The sequence below is a fragment of the Scyliorhinus canicula genome, chromosome 1 (assembly GCF_902713615.1).
Source record: "Scyliorhinus canicula chromosome 1, sScyCan1.1, whole genome shotgun sequence".
Lineage (NCBI taxonomy): Eukaryota > Metazoa > Chordata > Chondrichthyes > Carcharhiniformes > Scyliorhinidae > Scyliorhinus > Scyliorhinus canicula.
This window is the reverse complement of record NC_052146.1, coordinates 262,828,125-262,850,312: the sequence shown is the minus strand read 5'-3', so window position 1 is coordinate 262,850,312 and position 22,188 is coordinate 262,828,125. Positions and strand designations below refer to the sequence as shown.

The 22,188-nt window shown below is 48.4% G+C and overlaps 1 protein-coding gene across 8 annotated transcripts in view; it reads right to left on the bottom strand.

Annotated features, from left to right (window-relative positions):
• bicral (BRD4 interacting chromatin remodeling complex associated protein like) overlaps positions 1–22,188 on the bottom strand; it is a 127,757-nt gene that overhangs the window by 74,164 nt on the left and 31,405 nt on the right. For 4 of the 8 annotated variants that reach the window (XM_038812613.1, XM_038812633.1, XM_038812649.1 and 1 more), the window contains one exon: positions 2,736–2,784. In XM_038812613.1, the coding sequence (XP_038668541.1) occupies positions 2,736–2,784 (49 nt within the window). Of the gene's footprint in view, positions 1–2,735; positions 2,791–5,644; positions 5,778–22,188 lie in introns of those variants that run through there. The other 4 variants (XM_038812624.1, XM_038812641.1, XM_038812666.1 and 1 more) reach the window with 3 other exon arrangements.

Below are 22,188 nucleotides of genomic sequence, written 5' to 3'. Positions count from 1 at the left end.
TACCCATCATGTTCATGGAAAGAGATCAATTTCAGCAGGAAGCAAATTTCCCCAGCAGCCTCTGCTCACATGGTCAAATGCTTTGGTGAGATCGAAGAAGGCAATATATAGTGGTCTCCTTTGTTCTCTTGCAGCTGAAGAGCATGTCAGTTGTAGATCTTACAGTTCCGAAACCACACTGGGATTTAGGATTCAACCAGGATCTATCTAACAAGGTAACATGAGCAAATACATTTCCCATAATGCTCAGCAGGGAAATGCCTCGATAGTTGTTGCAATTGCTGCGCTTGATTCTTGTACAGGGTCATGATCTATGCTTCACACGAACCTGAGGAAATGCCCCCTCCCTCCAGCAGAGACAGAGAATTTGTGCAGATGCTGCAGGTGTGCCAGTTTCTCATTCTTAATAAGTTCAATAGGTATAGAGTCAGCATCTAGAGTTTTCCCCAGGACAAGTGAGTCAATGGCTTTGCTGAGCTTACCCACTGTGAGCTTGTTATCCAGCTTTGCCACGACAGGCAGGTCTTCTATGGTATCTAACTTCCTCTATGACAGTGCTCTCCCTAGATTACCAACTCAAGGTTTCACCCATCTCTCCGTTTATTGCAGTCGCTGATGACCCTGTCTTTGTTTACAACTAAGCCATTTTCTTTGATGGCCTGTTGCCTTTTTGATCCCTCATACATGCCTCTAACATTCCCTGTGTCAAAAGATATGAAATGAAATGAAAATCGCTTATTGTCACGAGTAGGCTTCAATGAATTTACTGTGAAAAGCCCCTAGTCGCCACATGCCAGCGCCTGTTCGGGGAGGCTGTTACAGGAATCGAACCGTGCTGCTGGCCTGCCTTGATCTGCTTTCAAAGCCAGCGATTTAGCCCAGTGTGCACCCTGGGTGGACAGTATAGTTGACGTCAATTCGAGGACAGCATTTCTGCTTTGAACAAACTTCAACCCAACCCTTGGGCACACCAAGGAGTGATCTGCATCACAGTCAGCGTTGTGGTAACTGCCTGTGTCCTCCAGGTCAATATGATGCATCCAGTGTATTGGTAAAGAGAGTTAGCATGTTTTCCACTTTGGCACACTAGTTTGTGTTTGTCATTTTCAACCTACACTACTGTACATTGCTGACTAACAGCAATGCAAAACAAAAAGAGCCAAACGCACAAGTCTCTCCCTGTTAGTACATAGCCTCTCCACTGGCAAGTCCTCAGCTGTGCCTCCTCATGGCACCACATGGAAACTGAACCTCTTGTGACCCCAGGCTAAAGCTTCAGAGGAACTCAGAGGAGGTATGGCCCTCAGATATGCATTGTGCAAGCCCATCAGCATGTGGACATGTCCTGACACTCATGAACCAAATTTCAAAGTATGGGCAAATAGCTCCACTGCCTTACGGATACCTTGGCAAGTTGAAGGCTGAGGGAGTAAACCTTGACAAAAAATCTGGACTGGAGTTCAAAGGCAGAGTGATGTCCAAATGTGTCATCTTTCCAATTCCTGCCAGTAAGCCAGTGCCAAAAGCAATGCATTGCATCTTTTGGGTTCAACTGCGGAAACCAAGAGGGGGACCCTGACATTTGGGCAGCCCAGGCTTGCATCCTGCTGAGGGCACTCCAGTTTCACTGCAATGCATTAATACAACATAAGAGATAGCACTTAAAAGTGATACATTCAACTTGATTAGCATGGAGACCAGGTGCCTGGGGTGGTTTCAGACAACAGGAGGTACCATTGTAACCCACTAGTTGGCCATCGCCCACTTCAAGTCAGCGAGACCCTGACTAGCAAAATGCTAACCTCCCATGGTCCAACTGCTTCAAAGGGAGCTTGGAGCTAGAATCTCTGATCAATACGTGGGCAGGATCCACTGCACCAGAAAAACTAACAAAACAAACAAAAATAAAGATGACTACTCTGCAATTGGCAAACTGGAACATCAGGACCATGACTGAGCTTGCAGCTTGTCGATAACGCAGGCAAGACAGTTGTGAACAACATGGAACTTCATAGGCTGAACACAGACATAGCTTCCCAACTTGAGACCAGGCTCACCCATAGCAGATCAATAAAAGAGAAACATTACACGCCCATTTGGCAGAAGACAAATTCAGAAGAAACGTAGAGAATAGTGTAGGCTTCACTGTAAGGAACTTGCCACTCCAGATGATGGACCCTCCACCCCTACAAATTGCTTAGGACATGTTCTCTCCATCTACCTCTTAACTCAAACAGGGCCAATTAACTGCATATGTATTTATGCTCCAAAATAGAGGACCAAAATTTAGACTGTTGGAAACGTGAAATACAGTTGTAAGTAACTTGGGAAATAAAACTCCAGGAAATTTTGCTAGGGACTTTACTGAACTCCGCTTTTCAAAACCTGTCATTTAAAAAAAAAATACAGAACAGCTTTGACTTGCTGTTCAATTTGCACTGGCTATACACCAGCCTAATAGACACCGTCTCATTTTGAACCATGGTAACATATTGTCACATAATTTTGTTTTTAATCCTTGTTACTGCTAAATTCTCCTTTTGATCAGAAAAATACAAACATTCATATAACAAGCTGTCGATTCTGCTTCGTCCAAGGTTACTTTTGCTATGAAATTTTATGTTAGAGACACTTAATGTAAGGCTACTTGACAAAGAAATCAGTCAAATTTCTGTTGTTGTATTGTTATTCTAAAAGCATTAAGATTCACAGCGGTAAACATAAAAAATACCTACTTCTTGACTGGCAGGTCCATGAAGAAAATCATTCAATGCCTGTACATCACTATAAAAAGAAAAAAGTAACCAATGAAACCATGTTAATTCTTTAAGCACAATGGAAAATACAAATAGTTTTCAGGATGTGAAAAGTTGATGCTTAGTTTACAAAAAAAAAAATCTGACTAAAAGATTTGTTTTCAAATTGACTATAACACAAACTGTACTCAATCACCACCAACTACACAATGCACATACAGTATCACAATGTGAAATTAAATGTTTATCCTGTTACTAATGCAGACCTAAGTCTAGTATCTTATTTTGTTTTGAAGTAAATGGCCAATTTAATGTAAAGTTTTCTGCACGACTGGCCCAATAAACCAATACTACACAAGAGTCAAGTCTTTATCACAGAAATTCTGAAATCGTTGAACCAGGCTGTGGTGCGACTATTTTCGTAGCTGCAGTAACAAAAACCTCGCACTTTGACTACTTTTGAGATAAGCGGCAGGATTCCATGTATTGGGCCAGGACCCCGACGTTCGGATCAAATACAGGTCCACAGCTTCTGAACTGTACTGGGTCACAAACAGAAACCAAACAGCCACTATCCAATTATTGGCCAAAGGGCATACTCGCTGTCCAATTAAGAATGACGGGCATGCTCTCTAAGCAGGAGAGCCAATAGGTGGCCCTCCAACATGGAAGGAACTACAGTCTGCCACTGCCTTTTAATTAACTCATCTGGCTATCCACCACTTGCAGGCAGGTAGCAGTTCTGCCTCCAATCCAGCCTCTAAGAAAATGGCTTGGGGTTAGGATGATGCCAGCAAACTGTCCAATGACAGAAAATTACATCTCTGCCCACCTCAATTTCTGCCCCCACTGCCCAGGGACTGGGGGCCAGAACGATTGTTTGGATTTCAGTACAAAATGGACGGTTGTACTGAAATTGAATGGAGGTCTTGCTGACCATAAATGTGGCATAATGAAGCTCAAACGTTTTTCCTAATGCTCTCTGAATGTTCAGGAAACTTCATAGGAATTGCATTCAAAGGAAACTTTAAGCAGAAGAAAGCAAAAGGGAAAAAAAAAAATTAAATTTTTTTTTGTATTTAAAAAAAAATCTTCTCCTATACATCGGTGTTGAAGGCAATGAAGATAATGATTGTATACCAGTTACATGCTTTTGAGTATGGTCCTGTAAAATTAGCCACTATAGGTTTGGAAAAACATATTGGAATACCTTCCAATTTTCCCCACATGTATATTGAAAAAGTCTCACCTTTACTGAACAACACCTCCCCCCTCCCCTAGGAAATCAGGAATGCACTGGGGAATTTGGAGAACAAACCCTTATTGTAACATGGTGTAATGGTACAGTAATTACTGTAATCAAGATTCCAAGAAACAAAGGTCCGAAACACAGAAAATAATTAATAACGTGAGAGCAGGAATAGGACGCCAGAAGAATCGCAGCAAATAAAGAAGCAAACTAGACACACGGAGAAAAATATGCATTGAAAAAGTTACAAAAGATAAAAGAAATCATTATAGCACACATAAAGAGCCCACTTAGTCTGCCGTGCCCATGCCAGCAAGAGCAACTCAGATAGTCCCACACCACCATCTTTTCTCCATAGTCTTACACACTTTTTTCTTCAAATAATTACCCAATATCCTTTTGAAAGAGAAGACTGAATTTGCCCCCACAACATTTGGGAAATGCATTCCAGATCCTAACCACTCACTGGTAAAAATGCATTTCCTCACCTCAATGCTACCCGGAAGTGTAGAAGATTTTAGTTTCAATGGGCAGCATGGTCAGCGCAGGCTTGGAGGGCCGATGGGCCTGTTCCTGTGCTGTACTTTTCTTTGTTCTAATTGAAAATCGCTTATTGACACAAGTAGGCTTCAAATGAAGTTACTGTGAAAAACCCCTAGTTGCCACATTCCGGCGCCTGTTCGGGGAGGCTGGTACGGGAATTGAACCGTGCTGCTGGCCTGCCTTGGTCTGCTTTCAAAGCCAGCTCTTTAGCCCTGTGCTAAACCAGAAAAGTTCATTTTCTATTTTACCTTCAATCAAAGTCCTCTCTTTCCCAACACTTCCACCAATGGTAAGCTTCTCCTCAACTACTTGGTCCAGGCACCTCTTGATTTTTGAATACTTCTAATCAAATCCCCTCTCAGCCTTCTCTTCTTCAAGCAGAAAAGCGCCAGTTTCACCAATCTATCCAGTAACTGGAATCCTTCATCCCTGGAACCATTTTAATAAATCTTTTCCACAACTTCTCTAAGGCATTCACTTCTCCCTAAAGTCCAGTGTCCAGAATTGGACACAATATACTCGTTATATCCAAACCAGTGTTTCATAAAGGATAACATCCTTGCTTTTGTACTTTATACCCTTGAATTTTAAATTCCAAGATCCTGTATTTTTATTTAACCTTTCCTCAAACTGCCCTATCACCTTCAATGAGTTGTGCACATATACCCATCGGTATCCATGGAGGCCAACATTTTGGCAAGATCGACCTAAGCCAGGCATACCTACATATGAATGTAGACCAGAAGTGTCAAGAACCTCTGACAATCGTGACACAAAGTTTTATTTTGGTACTGGAGATTACCGTTTGGTATCACATCAGCTCCAAAGAGCAATGGACCAAATCCTGAGTGGACTAAGTGGAGTCCTGGATGACATTCTGGTTACTGGTAAAGATGAAAACAACATCTTCGGAATATGGATGCCAGTCTTCAGATTGGAAGACTACAGATTGAGAGTCCGCAAGGACATGTAAGGATTTTGCCAGTCTTCAGTTGAGTATTTGGAATATGTGATAGAGCAATGTATTTCAAACTTTTTTTTCCCGGGGATCAATTTTTAACCAACCAGCCGACCTTCATGACCCATCATCTCTTACCTATAATGAGAGAGGTGATCCTGCTTGGTTCGCATGATCTCACTCCAATCAGGTTCACAGTAAGAAAGCGTTGATTTTGCACCTCAGTTCGTAAAACCTGAGTATCTCCCCTGTTGGCTGATGATTGCAGTAACTGTTCAAACGAATGAAGTCCACAGTCATTGGGATTGACTAGTCACTGTTTCGATTCAATGCTTTAATGTAGTCTAAAGGATCAGCAAAAAACTTATAGCCACCCTTCAGTACACAGAGGGCGATGATGTGATGATTTCCCAAGGCTTTCATTATATCCCTTGCCACACGTTCAGTTCTGTCCATGATTAAACCATAAGGAATATATACTCTCTCCAGATCATTACAGTAATATTCAGGGATGCAAAACAGATCGAGGTCATGGCCTTGTTCATCATTGTTGATGACCCCACGCAGTCAGCCGCCATGATCGCACTTTGACCCCGGGTTCAGGTCCCAACATGCGCACTGATGAGCGGACACGCATGCGCAGTGCGCCCGCATTTCTTCAGCTAGTCACGGCCGCCATTTTCAAAGCCATTCGCAGCCGGCATTATTGCGGCTGTTGCGTGTGAATTGCCACAATCGTGAATGCCGTGATGGCTGGCTCCGCTACCTCCCGACACCTGCCCGTGACCCACCCGCAGGCCACGACCCCCACTTTGAAAATGCCTGTGATAGAGGCCAAGGGCCTTCTCAAATCTCCTTCAAAGGTCAAGACTATTACATAGGCATCCACACCTCAGAATGTTAACCAGTTGCAATCCTTCTTCAGATTGTTGAACCACAAGTAAGATTTGTTCCAAATTTGGAGACCACTTTAAAATCGTCGTGTAGCCTGCTGTGCCAAAATAATAAATGGAAGTGGTCAGATCAGTGCAACAAGACGCTCGTGCAAGACAAGGAGGCGTTGCTCAAATATGAAGTCCTGACCAATTTTGATCCAAATCTACATTTACAGTTAGCATGTGATGCATCTTTCTATGGTGTTGGAGCGGCAGTATCCCACTTCATACCTTCGGGTGAAGAGAAACTCATTACTTTTGCATCCAGATCATTGAGCAACGTTGAAATTAACTACACACAAATCGAAAGAGAAGCCTTAAGAATTAACTTTGGAATAAAGAGATTCCACAATTCTTGGATTGGAAGAATGTTCACACTATTGATGGGCCATCGTCCATTAACGACAATTTTTGGACCACATACAGGAACACAGTCATTGGCAGCAAGCATAATGCACTGATGGGTACCGTTTTTGTCTGCACACACCTATACCATCAAGTATTGACACTCAAGTCTTCATTGTAATGCAGATGGCCTTTTTCATTTACCACTACCAAATAGTTCATCAGCAAGTGGTTCGAGCGGAAGGATCTTCATACTTTGAAACGGTATTAGCAATGCTGCCTCACAGTGCTGCGGATCTGGGTTCAATCCCGGCCCCAGGTCACTGTCCGTGTAGCGTTTACACATTCTCCCAGTGTCTGCATGGATCTCACCCCTACAACCCAAAGATGTGCAGGGTAGGTGGATTGGCCAGTCTAAATTTCCCCTTAGCTGGGAAAAAAAAAGAATTGGGAACTCTAAATTTAAAAAATATATGCTTTGAACAGGTAGACAGTACACCTGTCACTTCAGGACAAGTACAAAAATTGTGCTTGGAGCGATCCAATACTCTCCAAAGTGAAGATGGTTATCCAAGGCAAAACCTAAGAACCAAATCCTGACCTGGAGCCGTACTCCACTAGAAGATTGGAGTTATCTGTACAGCCAGCATATCTTTTTTGGAATCAGTTATTATTCCGCCACCATTCAGAAGACGAATGTTGGACAAATTACACAAAGGCCATTGTGGAATTGTGAGAATGAAAGAGATGGCGAGGAGCTATTTTTAGTGGCCTGAATTGGATGCAGAAATAGAGAAGGCTGGAGCTTGTTCTTCAAGCGCGAAGGTGTGATACCTGCCACTGTTCGCACCGCTGCATTCTTGGGAATGGCTGGAAGAGGCTTGGCAACAAATGCACATCGACAATACAGGACCTTTTGAAGGACACATCCCTGGTCACAGTTGATGTTCAAAGTGGCCAGAAGTTGCATAATGAAGTCAACTTCATCAGAAAAGACAATCAAGACATGAGGAGAAGTCTTTAGAGGATTCAGATTTCCTGAGCAATTGATGAGTGATAACGGACCATACTTCACCTCTCAAGAATTTGAAAGTTTCTTGAAAAAGAATAGTGTACAACATATTAAGTCTCCACTGTACTATCCTGCTATGAATAGACTAGCAGAACGTTTTGAGCAAACAATGACCCAAACATTAAGGGCAACCAGGGACAAGGTTCGTTGATCAAACATCAAAATCAATTCCAACTCATGTACAGGAATACTGTTTATTCGCAATGAAAATATCTCCAGCATTACTGATAATAAAGCGACAGTTACATTCAGCATTCAGCTTATTAAGACCTCGAAAGACAAAATAAATAATTCAAAAGAAACAAGGTCATATCGAAAGGTGAGAAAACAAAACAAAATATTGTGCCTTCTGCCAAAGACAAGATGTTCTGGCGAGAAAATACTCTACAGGAGAGAAATAGGTTGCTGCCACGATCATCACACAGGCAGGGCCCGTCTCGTATAATGCCTGGACCCCAGATGATATCATCTGGAGGAGACATGTGTACCAACTGTGAGCGGGGAGAACCGATCTGCCGAAGATTTCTGACCCAAACCCTCCTGAAACCCAGACACCGACAGAACTTTTTGAGAAAAACAACACCTCAAATTTCAGACCAAGCACAGAATTAATCTCTTGTTACAACGTCGACACTGGTCAAAACAAACACTGATGACATCCTTACGAAATCAGAAATACCAACGGTTGCAACTAGCACCAAAAAGCAGATGCCCGAGGTTCACCTGCAACAAGAGAACAATAACCCCCAAACCATCTGACATTCTGATTATTGTTCATGTTACACTTATTTAAATTTGTTGGGGACATTCGATTTAAAGGGGGAGGAAATGTTAGCTATTTATATTGATTTCTGAGAAGTAACAATGAAGCTGCATATATAATGATATATGCATGACATCGGTGTAAGTGATGACACTGATCGCCAGCACAGGTAAAGATGCAGAGTAAAGAAGCCGCCTGTACTGACCACACCTCATTAATAAAGCTCCTTCAGTTTGTCAGTTTCCATGCCCCCAGCATCAATCCTGCGGACACAATACTTCCCACTTCAACCCTCTCTGTAATCTGAGCAAAGAACTCAATCATACTGGTTAAACTCAATTTGCATTCACCAAATTTGTGTCGGCTTTCTTTAATTCAGTCGTTATGACCCAAGCAACTGGAATTTTTGTCCCAATTACATTTCTTTCTTTTTTAAAATAATTTTTATTGGAATTTTTTGAAAAATATATAATCAACAAAACAATAATAACAATAATAATAATAAACACCCCCCCGGCACCCGTAACAACGCATATAACAAACTCCCCAATCCCCAATAAACAACAGAATAAATTAACAATAAGCAAATTAACTTAAACACTATCCCCCTAAACCCTCCCCGAACACCTGACGCACCTGTCTTCGTCCCCAAAGAACCTACTCATCCTAGATCCGGACATGTGGGCCCGGTGCAGCACCTTGAACTGGATGAGACTAAGCCTCGCACATGAAGAGGAGTTCACCCTCTCCAGGGCGTCCACCCATGTCCCCTCCTCAATCTGCTCCCCCAGCTCCACCTCCCACTTAGCCTTCAGCTCCTCTATCGACGCCTCCTCCACCTCCTGCATTACCTGGTAGATGTCAGACACCTTCCCATCCCCGACCCACACCCCCGAAAGCACCCTATCCCTTACCCCCCGCGGGGGCAGCAAAGGGAACCCCTCCACCTGTCGCCTAGTAAACGCCTTGACCTGAAGGTACCTGAACATATTCCCCGGGGGGAGCTCGAACTTCTCCTCCAGTTCACCAAGGCTCGCGAACCTCCCGTCAATAAACAGGTCTCCCAACTTCCTGATGCCCGCCCTGTGCCACCCCAGGAACCTGCCATCCATGTTCCCTGGGACAAACCGGTGCTTCCCCCGCAGCAGGGCCTCCACCGAGCCCCCCACTTCCCCCCTGTGTCGCCTCCACTGCCCCCATATTTTGAGGGTGGTCGCCACCATCGGGCTCGTGGTGTACCTCGTTGGAGGGAGCGGCAACGAAGCCGTTACCAGTGCCTTCAGGCTCGTGCCTCCACAGGACGCCATGTCCATCCTTTTCCATGCTGCCCCCTCCCCCTCCATTACCCACTTGCGTACCATCGAGACATTAGCCGCCCAATAGTACCCAGAGAGGTTGGGCAGCGCCAGCCTCCCTCTATCCCTGCCCCGCTCCAAAAAGACCCTCCTTACCCTCGGAGTCCCATGCGCCCAAACAAATCCCAGAATGCTGCTGTTCACCCTCCTAAAAAAGGCCCTTGGAACGAAAATGGGGAGGCACTGAAACAAAAACAAAAACCTCGGGAGCACCATCATTTTAACGGACTGTACTCTACCCGCCAACGACAAAGGCAGCATGTCCCACCTTTTAAATTCCTCCTCAATCTGCTCCACCAACCTAGTAAGATTGAGCTTGTGCAGAGTCCCCCAGCTCCTAGCCACCTGAACCCCCAGGTACCTAAAACTCCTCACTGCCCTCTTTAGCGAGAGCCTACCAATCCCCTCCTCCTGATCTCCCGGGTGTACGACAAACAGCTCACTCTTGCCCAGGTTCAATTTATATCCCGAGAAACTCCCGAACTCAGCAAGAATCTCCATCACCTCCGGCATTCCCCCCACCGGATCTGCTACATACAACAGCAAGTCGTCCGCATACAGCGACACTCGGTGCTCCTCCCCACCTCGCCCCAAACCCCTCCACCCCCTCGACTCCCTGAGAGCCATGGCAAGAGGCTCTATTGCCAGCGCAAAAAGCAAGGGGGACAGGGGGCACCCCTGCCTCGTCCCACGGTGGAGCCTGAAGTACTCGGACCTCCTCCCATTTGTCGCTACACTCGCCATCGGGGCCTCGTACAGCAACCTCACCCATTTGATAAACCCCACCCCAAACCCGAACCTCTCCAACACCTCCCACAAGTACCCCCACTCAACCCTGTCAAAGGCCTTCTCCGCATCCAATGCCACCACAATCTCCGCCTCTCCTTCTGCTGCCGGCATCATTATCACATTTAGCAGCCTTCGCACGTTAGTGTTCAGCTGCCTCCCTTTCACAAAACCCGTCTGATCTTCATGTATCACCCCCGGCACACAGTCCTCTATTCTAGTGGCCAAGATCTTCGCCAGCAACTTGGCATCTACATTCAGCAGTGAAATCGGCCTGTATGAACCGCACTGAAAGGGGTCCTTATCACGCTTCAGGATCAGGGAGATTAGTGCCCGAGACATCGTCGTGGGCAGAACACCCCCCTGCCATGCCTCGTTAAAGGTCCTGACCAACAGGGGGCCCAGCAGGTCCGCATATTTCTTATAAAATTCAACCGGGAACCCATCCGGTCCCGGCGCCTACCCCGACTGCATGTGGCTAATCCCACTGACCAGCTCCTCCAACTCGATCGGCGCCCCCAGTCCCTCCACCTGCTCCTCCTGCATCCTTGGAAATCGCAGCCTGTCCAAAAAATTCTCCATTCCCCCTCCTACCGCCGGCGGCTCCGACCGGTACAGTTCCCTACAGAAGTCCCTAAAGACCTCATTGACCTCTGCCCCGTGCCGCACCACATTCCCATCTCTATCCTTCACTCCACCAATCTCTCTAGCCACGTCCCGCTTACGCAGCTGGTGCACCAGCATCCTGCTCGCCTTCTCTCCATACTCATAGACCGCTCCCTGCGCCTTCCTCCACTGTGTCTCCGCCTTTCTGGTGGTCAATAAATCAAACTTGGCCTGCAAGCTACGCCGTTCCCCCAGCAATCCCTCCTCCGGGGCCTCCGCGTACCTCCTATCCACACTCAACAGCTCCTCCACCAGTCTCTCCCTCTCCCTCTTCTCCCCCCTCTCCCTATGGGCTCGGATGGAGATCAGCTCCCCCCTAATCACTGCCTTCAGAGCCTCCCACACCATCCCCACCTGGACCTCCCCAGTATCATTGACCTCGAGGTACCTCTCGATACATCCTCGAACCCTCCTACACACCTCCTCATCAGCCAACAACCCCACGTCCATACGCCAAAGCGGGCACTGGACCCGCGCCTCCCCCATCTCCAGATCCACCCAATGCGGAGCATGGTCCGAAATCGTGATAGCCGAATATTCGGCCTCCTCCACCCTCGGGACCAGTCCCCTGCTCAAAACAAAGAAATCAATGCGGGAATAAACCCTGTGCACATGGGAGAAAAAGGAGTACTCCCGAGCCCTCAGTCTCCCGAACCTCCAGGGGTCCACTCCTCCCATCTGGTCCATAAACCCCCTCAATACCTTGGCCACCGCTGGCCTCCTGCCTGTCCTTGAACTAGAACGATCCAGTAGGGGATCCAGCACCGTATTGAAGTCCCCCCCATGATCAAGCCCCCCACCTCCAGGCCAGGAATGCTGCCCAACATACGCCTCATGAAACCAGCATCATCCCAATTTGGGACGTACACATTAACCAACACCACCCTCTCCCCCTGCAGCTTACCGCTTACCATCACATATCTGCCGCCACTATCAGCCACAACCTCAGACGCCTCAAACGCCACCCTCTTCCCCACCAGAATCGCCACCCCCTGGTTCTTCGAGTCGAGCCCGGAATGGAAAACCTGCCCCACCCACCCCTTCCTCAGACGGACCTGGTCCGCCACCTTCAGGTGGGTCGCCTGGAGCATGGCCACGTCCGCCTTCAGCCCCTTCAGATGCGAAAACACCCGGGCCCGCTTAACCGGCCCATTCAACCCCCTCATGTTCCACGTAATCAGCCGGATCAGGGGGCACCCCGCCCCCCTCGACTAGCCATAACCCATCGACTGCTCGCCCCTGGCCATCACCCCTTTGGCCCATTTCCCACGGCGATAGAACCTCACCCGACCCCCCCCGAACTCCTCCCTGGCCAATCCCCCCCCCCCAGGCTAGGACCCCTCCTAGCCGCGACTCTCCCTCCACTGTACTCCCGTGAGCCAGCTGACTTCTGCTGACCCCGGCAGCTCCCGCTCTAACTCCGACCCGTCCCGATATGAGGTCCCCCCTCTCCCCTGCATCAGCTCCTGGGCACCGCTTCGGCGCGGGAAACCCGGTCTAGTAACCCCGCCCCTCATCACCAGCCCCACCCCCTCGTCTCGCAGCACGGGAAACCAGAGAAAAGCCCACGCTTTCACACTGCCCCACCCCACCAATGCAGCTCCCAAACCGCAGTCCCAACCCAACCACCAACTCCGTACAAACAAAGACACAGGTCAACCACAAACCCCAGTACCCCCCTTAGAACACAGAACCATAACCCACATCGTCCGAAAGCGAGACAGAAAACAAAAACAAACAGAATAACCCACTACAGCATAAACAATGATACATGAATAGAATAGAAAAACTCCCACAGCCCCCAATCTCTAGTTCGAGTCCAGCTTTTCAGCCTGCACAAAGGCCCACGCTTCCTCCGGGGACTCAAAGTAGTGATGCCGGTCCTTGTAGGTGACCCACAGGCGCGCAGGCGGCAACATGCCGAACTTCACCTGCTTTCCATGGAGCACCGCCTTCGTCCGGTTAAACCCGGCTCTCTGCTTGGCCACCTCCGCACTCCAGTCCTGGTAGATACGCACTACCGAATTCTCCCACTTACTACTCCTCACCTTCTTGGCCCATCGGAGAACACACTCCCGGTCACTGAACCGATGGAACCGCACCAGCACCGCCCGCGGGGGTTCATTCGCCTTAGGCCGCCTGGCCAGCACTCTATGGGCCCCCTCCAGCTCCAGGGGCAGATGGAAGGATCCTGCCCCCACCAGCGAGTTCAACATCACGCCCACATAGGCCGGCAGGTCCGACCCCTCCAGCCCCTCCTCGAGGCCCAGGATCCGCAGGTTCTTCCTCCGTGACCAAAGCTCCATCTCCTCGAACCGATCTTGCCACTTTTTATGAAGTGCCTCGTGTATCTCCACCTTCCCCACGACGGCCGAAACCTCCTCCTCGCGCTCAGAGGCCTGCTGCTGGAACTCGAGTATCGCTGCACCCTGGGTTGTCTGGGTCTCCAGCAGCTTACTCGTCGTCACCTTCAGGGATTGCAACAACTCCCCTTTCAGCTCCGTGAAATAGCGCAGAAGGGCCGCCTGCTGCTCCTCAGCCCACTTCCTCCACTCCTCAGGGGCTCCACCGGCCGCCATTTTGTCCACCATCCCCCGCTTTTCCAGGGGAGCTGCTGCCGTTTTTCTCCTCGCCCCACTTCGAGTCCGAACCATAAATCCCGGGGGGTTTTGCTCCAGACCCCTTCATCCACCGGGAATCGTCGAATCAGCGCCGTTTGGGGCCCTTAAAAGAGCCCACAAGTCGTTTTAAAGCGGGAGCTGCCGAACGTGCGGCTTAGCTCCGCATAGCCACAACCGGAAAAACCCCAATTACATTTCTAAAAGCTTCCCCAACACAGAGGTTAAACTGACTCATTTGTAATTGCAGAGGTAATCGAAATGGAGGAACTTAGAACAATCATCATCAATAGGGGACAAAGTACTAAACAAACTATTGGGGTTGAAGGTTGACAGGTCCCCCAGCCGGATGGCCCACATCCGAGAGTCTTGAACAAAGTGGTTGTGAAGATAGTGGATCCATTGGTTTTAATATTCCAAATTCCCTGGATGCAGGAAAGGTTCCAGTCGATTGGAAAAACACTAATATAATGTCCTTATTCAAAAAACGAGGGAGGGAGGGAGGCAGAGAGTAGGAAACTATACACAAGTTAGTTTATCATCTGTCATTGGGAAATTGTTAGAATCCTATTTTAAGAAGCAATAACAGGGGGCGGCACGCGGTGCAGTGGTTAGCACTGCTGCCTACGGTGCTGAGGTCCCGGATTCGAATCCCGGCCCCGGATCATTGCCCCTGTGGAGTTTGCACATTCTCCTCGTGGGTTTCACCGCCATGACCCAAAGATGTGCAGATTAGGTGGATTGGCCATGCTAAATTGCCCCCTCAATTGAAAAAAAAATAATTGGGTACCCTAAATTTATTTTTTTAAAGTAATAAGAGGACATTTGGAAAGTCAAAACACAATTTATTAAGGGTAAATCATGTTTGACTAATTTGCTAGAGTTCTTCGAAGATGTAACAAGCAAGTGGATAATGGACATCGTGTAGATGCAATATATCTGGGCTTCCAGAAGGTATTTGACAAGGTTAAATAACATGAGATATGGGGTAATTTATTAGCTTGGATAGAAGACTGATTAATTGATAGAAGGCAGAGAGTCGGGATAAATAGGACTTTTTCTGGTTGGCATGATGTAACTAGAGGGGTGCCATGGGGTTCGGTCATCAGGCCCCAACTATTTACAATATATATTATGACTTGGATGTGGGGATAGAGTGTACTGTAGCCAAATTTGCAGTTGACACAAAATAGATGGGATAGTAAATTGCAATGAGGAAATAAGAAATTTACAAATGGATATAGATATGTTTGATGAGTGGGACAAAATTTGGCAGATATAGAGTTTAATGTGGATAAGTGTGAGGTTACCCATTTTGGTTGGAAAAACAGAAATGCAACTTATTATCTAAATGGAGAGAAACTTCAAAGTGCTTTGTTGCAGAGGGATCCGGGTTTCCTTGTGCATGAATCTCAGAAAAATATTATGCAGGTACAGCAGGTAATAAGAAAGGCAAATGGAATTTTGGTCATTTTGGCTAAAGGAATGGAGTATAAAAGTAGGGAAGTATTGCTGCATTTGTGAGACCGCACCTGGAGTAGTGTGTACAGTTTTGGTCCCCTTGAGGAGGGATCTGGATGCATTAGAGGCTTTCAGAGGAGGTTCACTAGATTGTTTCCAGAGATTAGGGTTTTGTCTTATGAAGAGAGATTGAGCAGTTTAGGCATATTCTCTCGGGTTTAGAAGATTGAGAGGAGATCTAATTGAGGTATACAAGATGATAATAGGTATTGACAAAGTAGATGTAGAGCGGACGCTTCCCCTTGTGGGGCAATCTAGAATGAGCGGTCATAGTTTTAGGATAAGGGGTAGCAGATTTTAAAACAGATGAGGAGAAATTATTTCTCTCAAAGGATCCTGAATATGTGGAATTGACTACCCCAGAGTGCAGTGGATGCTAGGACAGTAAATTTAATGACGAGATAAACAGAGTTTTAAATAGTAATAGGATGAAGGGTTATAGGGAATGGGCAGGAAAGTGGAGTTGAGGCTGAGATGAGATCAGCCATGATTATATTGATTGGCGGAGCTGGCTCAAGGGGCTGAATTGCCTACTCCTGCTCCTAGTTCTTACGTTCTGTTTAATCTTACAACCTTTTTTGAACAAGGGTGTAACATTTACAATTCTCCAGGCCTCTGGCATCATTTCATATCTAAAAAGAGGATTAGAAGATTATGGTTAGTCCCTCCCGAATTTTCAATCTTACTTCCACCAGCAACCCAGTATGCATCCTATTTAGACCTGCAGGTTCATCTACTTTAAGTACAGTCCAGTAACTCCTTTTTATCAGTTTTGAAGTCAGTGTGATTTGGGGAGTCAAAGTGTTTTTTATTGTTAGTTCAATCACTTCCAAATCATGGATGAACCAATTATGTTGGTTAACTATTTTTCCCCCTGAATAATTGTTTTCTTTAAAAGCTATGCTTTATGCCAGAATTTCTTTTCTGAAAAAGATCTCATAAAGTTAAATATAAAATTAAATCATGTGAAGATAAAAATGCAAATTAAACAAACAACACATTGCATCTTTTGTCTCGATGGCAATTATTTTTCTGTTAACTGCTTCCCCTTAAAAGAACAAGCTATATTACTTATTTTTAGGGATGTGTCGATCAAAGCATCCTTGACATATCATAGAAATTAACCAAAATTCTGACGGAGAAAAGCACAAGAGAAATTGTCCCTTTCAAACATTATTGACATCTGTGGTGAATGTATTCACCATAATGTATGCATGATACCATAACCGTTAACCTGTGACCTGGAAGTGATGATATGAACTGCTTCCAGGTATGGCTCCGCCTCTGGCTCCACCCACACCGGGGCCATATACAAGCCAGCCTCTTGTGGGCGACATTCGTCTGTACTACTGACTCTGGCTAGGCAAGTTCATGACTCATAAAGCCTACTGTTCACTTGCTTTCTCTGCCCCACTGTGAATTGAAGGTATATAAATTTATTAGTCATAGACAGCACTATGGAAGCCGCTCGAAAGCCAGACAGGCTCGAACTCGACGGCCGCGCGCCCGAAGCCAAGGAAATATTCGAACATTGGCTCCGATGCTTCGAGGCCTACCTTGGTCCGCCACAACGCCTCCCACAGAGACTCTCAAGCTGCGACTCTTCTATGCCCGGGTGAGCCATTGAATCTCCATAATGATCGAGAAAGCGACCACGTACGAGGCGGCGGTCACAACTCACAAGGCACACTTCGTGAACCCCGTAAATGAGGTGTTCACTAGACACCTCCTCACTACTTGCCGCCAACGTGCCAGAGAATTGCTGGACGAGTATCTCGAAACTCTGACTCTACTCGCGAGGGACTGCAGCTATCGAGATGTGACGGCGGAGGAACATATGAACTCACAGATCCGGGACACCTACGTGGCAGTGGTCCGCTGAACTTCAGACAGCACCAGCTAGAAAATGGGACCTCCGACCTGCGGGAATCGATAAAGCTAGCGACCTCACTGAAGGTGGCCTACCAGAACCTCAGCGCATTCCCCGCGGGCCTGCCGAACCCCTCGGGGACGCCCTCGTCGCGACGCCCATCGGACCCAACTACGTCGTAGGCCTGTGCCGCGCGTCTGCCAGCCCAGCCCGGGGGAACCGCGGTGCTACTTCTGCGGCCAGGGCCAACACCCCCGGCAGCGCTACCCAACCCGCACATCAACGTGTAGCGATTGTGGGGAAAAGGTGCACTTCGCTAGGGTCTGTCTGGGCCTGCCTAAGGCCCTGAAATCGAAAGCACACCAGGCCCGACCCATGGACTCGAAAAACCCACAGACCCCGCAATGCGTGCCTGCCCGGAACGCCCCCGTCAGATGCGTCATCGGTAGCATGCGACTCGTGGGGGCCGCCATCTTGGTCACTGGCCCCAACACCGACCGATACGTGCGACTCATGAGAGCCGCCATCTTGGCCGCAGGCCCCAACACCGACCGACACGTGCGACTGGTGGGAGCGGCCATCTTGGTCGCCATCTTCGCCCCAGTCCGACACGTGCGACTCATGGGGGCCGCCATCTTGTGACTCCACCGGCCACACAGACTACCCACAGCTGGGCGCAGTCACCCAGCTGAAAACAGCTGAAGAACTCCATGATGGTCGTCAGGGTCAACGGTCACGAGACCCCCTGCCTTTTCGACTCCAGGAGCACAGAGAGCTTTGTCCACCCCGACACGGTAAGGCGCTGCTCCCTCCATACCTACCCTGCCTCCCAAACAATCTCCCTTGCCTCCGGGTCCCATTCGGTTCAGATCCGGGGATACTGTTTCGCCAATCTCATGATGCAGGGCACAGAGTACGCGCATTTTAAGCTCTACGTCCTCCCCCACCTCTGCGCCGGCCTACTGCTTGGATTGGACTTTCAATGTAACCACCGAAGCCTGACCCTACAGTTCGCAAACCCTTGCCCGCCCCCCCCCCCTCTCACGGTGTGCAGCCTCGCGACCCTCAAGGTCTCCCCCCTTCATTCTTTGCGAACCTCACTTCTAACTGTAAGCCCATCGCCACCTCGAGCAGACGGTACAGTTCGCTGGACATGACGTTTATCAAGTCGGAGGTCCAGTGACTGTTGAGTGAAGGGATCATCGAGGCCAGCAACAGCCCCTAGAGAGTGCAAGTGGTGGTCATCCGGACCGGGGAAAAGAATTGGATGGTTGTGGACTACAGCCAGACAATTAATTGATTCACGCAACTCGATGTGTACCCCCTCCCCCGCATAGCAGAGGTGGTCAACCAGATCGCGCAGTACCGTTTTCTCTCCGCGGTCGATCTGAAGTGGGCCTACCACCAGCTCCCAATCTGCCCGGAGGAGTGCCTGTATGCTGATTTTGAGGCAGCCGGCCGGCTCTTCCACTTCCTCAGAGTCTCCTTCGGCGTCACTAACGGGGTCTCGGTCTTTCAGAGAATGAAGGATTGAATGGTGGACCAGTATGGTTTGCGGGCTACATACCCGTACTTGGACAATGTGACGATCTGCGGCCATGACCAGTAGGACCATGAAACCAACCTCCAGAGGTTCCTCCAGGCCGCCCAATCCCTCAATCTCACATACAACAAGGAAAAATGCGTCTTCCGTACTACACAACTAGCCATTCTCAGCTGTGTCGTAGAGAATGGAGTCCTAGGGCCCGACCCCGACCATATGCGCCCCTTCACAGAACTCCCCCTCCCCACAGCCTCAAGGCCCTAAAACAATGCCTGGGGCTGTTCTCCAACTATGCTCAATGGGTCCCCAACTATGCGGACAAAGCCCGCCCACTTATTCAAACAACCATTTTCCCCTGACGGATGAGGCCCGCGCGGCCTTCAGCCGCATCAAGGCCGATATCACCAAGGCTGCAATGCACGCCGTGGGTGAATGCATCCCTTTTCAAGTAGAGAGAGACGCGTCAGACATCGCACTGGCCGCCACACTCAACCAGGCGGGCAGGCCAGTAGCATTTTTCTCTCGGACTCTCCACGCGTCCGAGATTCGACACCCCGCGGTCGAGAAGGAAGTACAAGCCATAGTGGAAGCCGTGCAGCACTGGAGGCACTACCTAGCCGGTAGGAGGTTCACCCTCGTCACCAACCAACGATCGGTAGCCTTCATGTTCGACAACGCACAACGGGGCAAAATAAAAAATGATAAAATCTTGAGGTGGAGGGTCAAACTCTCCACCTACAACTACAATATCAAGTATCGTCCTGGGAAGCTCAACGAGCCCCCAGATGCCCTGTCCCGCGGCATATACGCCAGCGCGCAAGACGACTGACTTTGGCGTATCCACAATGAACTCTGCACCCGGGGGTCACCCGGCTTACCCACTTCATTAAGGCCCGCAACCTACCCTTCTCCTCCAAGGAATTCAAGGCCATGACCAGGGACTGCCAAGTCTGCGCAGAGTGCAAACCGCACTTCTACTGGCCAAACAAGGCCCACCTGGTAAAGGCCTCCCGGCCCTTTGAGCACCTAAGCATTGACTTCAAAGGCCCCCTCCCCTCCACCAACCGGAATATACACTTTCTCACCGATATCGATGAGTACTCCCACTTCCCCTTCGCCGTCCCCTGCCCTGACATGACCTCAGCCACCGTAATAAAGACACTGCACAGCCTCCTCACACTGTTCGTTTCCCTGCCTACGCCCACAGTGCACATCGTTCATGAGCGATGAGCTGCGTCAGTACCTGCTCAACAAAGGCATCGCCTCGAGCAGGACTACGAGCTCTAACCCGCAGGGAAACGGGCAGGTGGAGCGAGAGAGAACGCGACGGTATGGAAGGCCGTTCTTCTGGCCGTTAGATCTGGAAGTCTCCCAATCCCCCGCTGGCAGGAGGTCCTCTCTGACGCCCTCCACTCCATCAGATCGCTCCTCTGCACGGCCACGAACGAGACCCCTCACGATAGTTTATCTTCCCCAGGAAGTCCATCTTAAGGGTCTCGCTTCCATTTGGGCTGAAAACTCCGGGACCACTTCTTCTCCGGAGGCACATGAGGAGCCATAAGACTGACCCCCTGGTCGAGAGGGTCCAACTGCTCCATGCTAACCCCCAGTACGCTTACATTGCGCATCAGGACGGACGGCAAGACACGGTCTCCCTACGGGACCTGGCGCCAGCTGGTGCCCCCACCCTCCGCCTACATTCCCCCCCTCCCCGCCCGTTGACACTCACAGCGCCCCATACGCCTCCCTGGGTCTCCTGTATTGTCCCGCGTCAACACTGCCACCACCCATCACGCCCCACCCTATCCCCACACCCCAACCGTCTCCGACACCCTGGACTGAGGCTCAAGATCCAGACACAACGCCCCTGGAGTCACCGCCTGCAAAAACTGTGCCCGCCGCACCGCCAGAGCTGCGGAGGTCGAAGAGAACGATCCTGCCTCCAGATAGACTGAACATGTAATGACCCCGCGTCAACCCCGCTGGACTTGATTTTTTTAACAGGGGTGAATGTATTCACCATAATGTATGCATGATACCATAACCTTTAACCTGTGACCTGGAAGTAGTGATATGAACTGCTTCCAGGTACTGTACTGTAACCCCGGTATGGCTCAGCCTCTGGCTCCGCCCACACCGGGGCCATATATAAGCCAGCCTCTTGTGGGCTGCATTCATCTGTATTACTGACTCTGGCTAGGCAAGTTCATGACTAAAAAAGCCTACTGTTCACTTGCTCTCTCTGCCCCACTGTGAATTGAAGGTATATCAACATCAAAACCTAACAATCCTCCATTTCTTGTGCGCTATAAAAACATTACTTCCTTGGTTATCCATTTGTTCATTTTCCTGAAAGAAGACCAAGAATTCTACCTTCCTGGAACAAAGGGGTTTTGGGGTAGGATATGGATAGAAATATTGGTGTTGCTTCAACTATCTAAAGATAATCAAATGAAAAATAACTTGGAAATTGTTAAAATTTGGGGCTGCATTCATCCATGATCCAGGCAATTCTTCTTTAATAATGGGAGGGCTGGCTGAACTAAATTTTGAAACTGAAGCCTCTCCCCACCATTTAAATGCCTGCTAGTGCAAAGAAAAGGCAGAATGGGGACAGGGCTTTTGCAGACGAGACAGGAAGATAGGTAATCTGGTATCAGTTTGCCAATACCATACCACCCTTGAGCTGTTTTCCTGCAAGCCAGATCAGGAACAGAATGGTTACCCGCCCACAAGTGGCACATAGCTTACCATAATTAGGAGGCCAATTAAGGCCAATGACCAGAAACTGGCTGGAATTCCAGTCACAGACCATCCTGCCCTTTTTCCACACCTATGGTTTAGTAGATGTCGCTATTTTCTATTAAAAAGGTTTAGAAAGTGCTGCGAGGGCGTTTTGTAAAATTGGCAATCAAAATTTACTTCCTCATTTTTATTATACTGCTGAAGAACAACACTGGAAAGACCTTGCGTCTAGCATCTTTCATGTCCCAAAATTATCTTGAAATACTCAGCTATGTGCAGTCCCTGTTATTACACAACAAAAGGGGCAGACAATAGCTCCCAGTCAGGACCCACAAACAGTAAATGAATGAATGAATGATTAAATATTGTTTTATTGGTGGTGTTTTTTTGAGGTGGGGAATATCGACTAAAGCCCCAGGAAAAAAACTAATCTTCCTCAAACAATTCTATGGAATCTTTAACA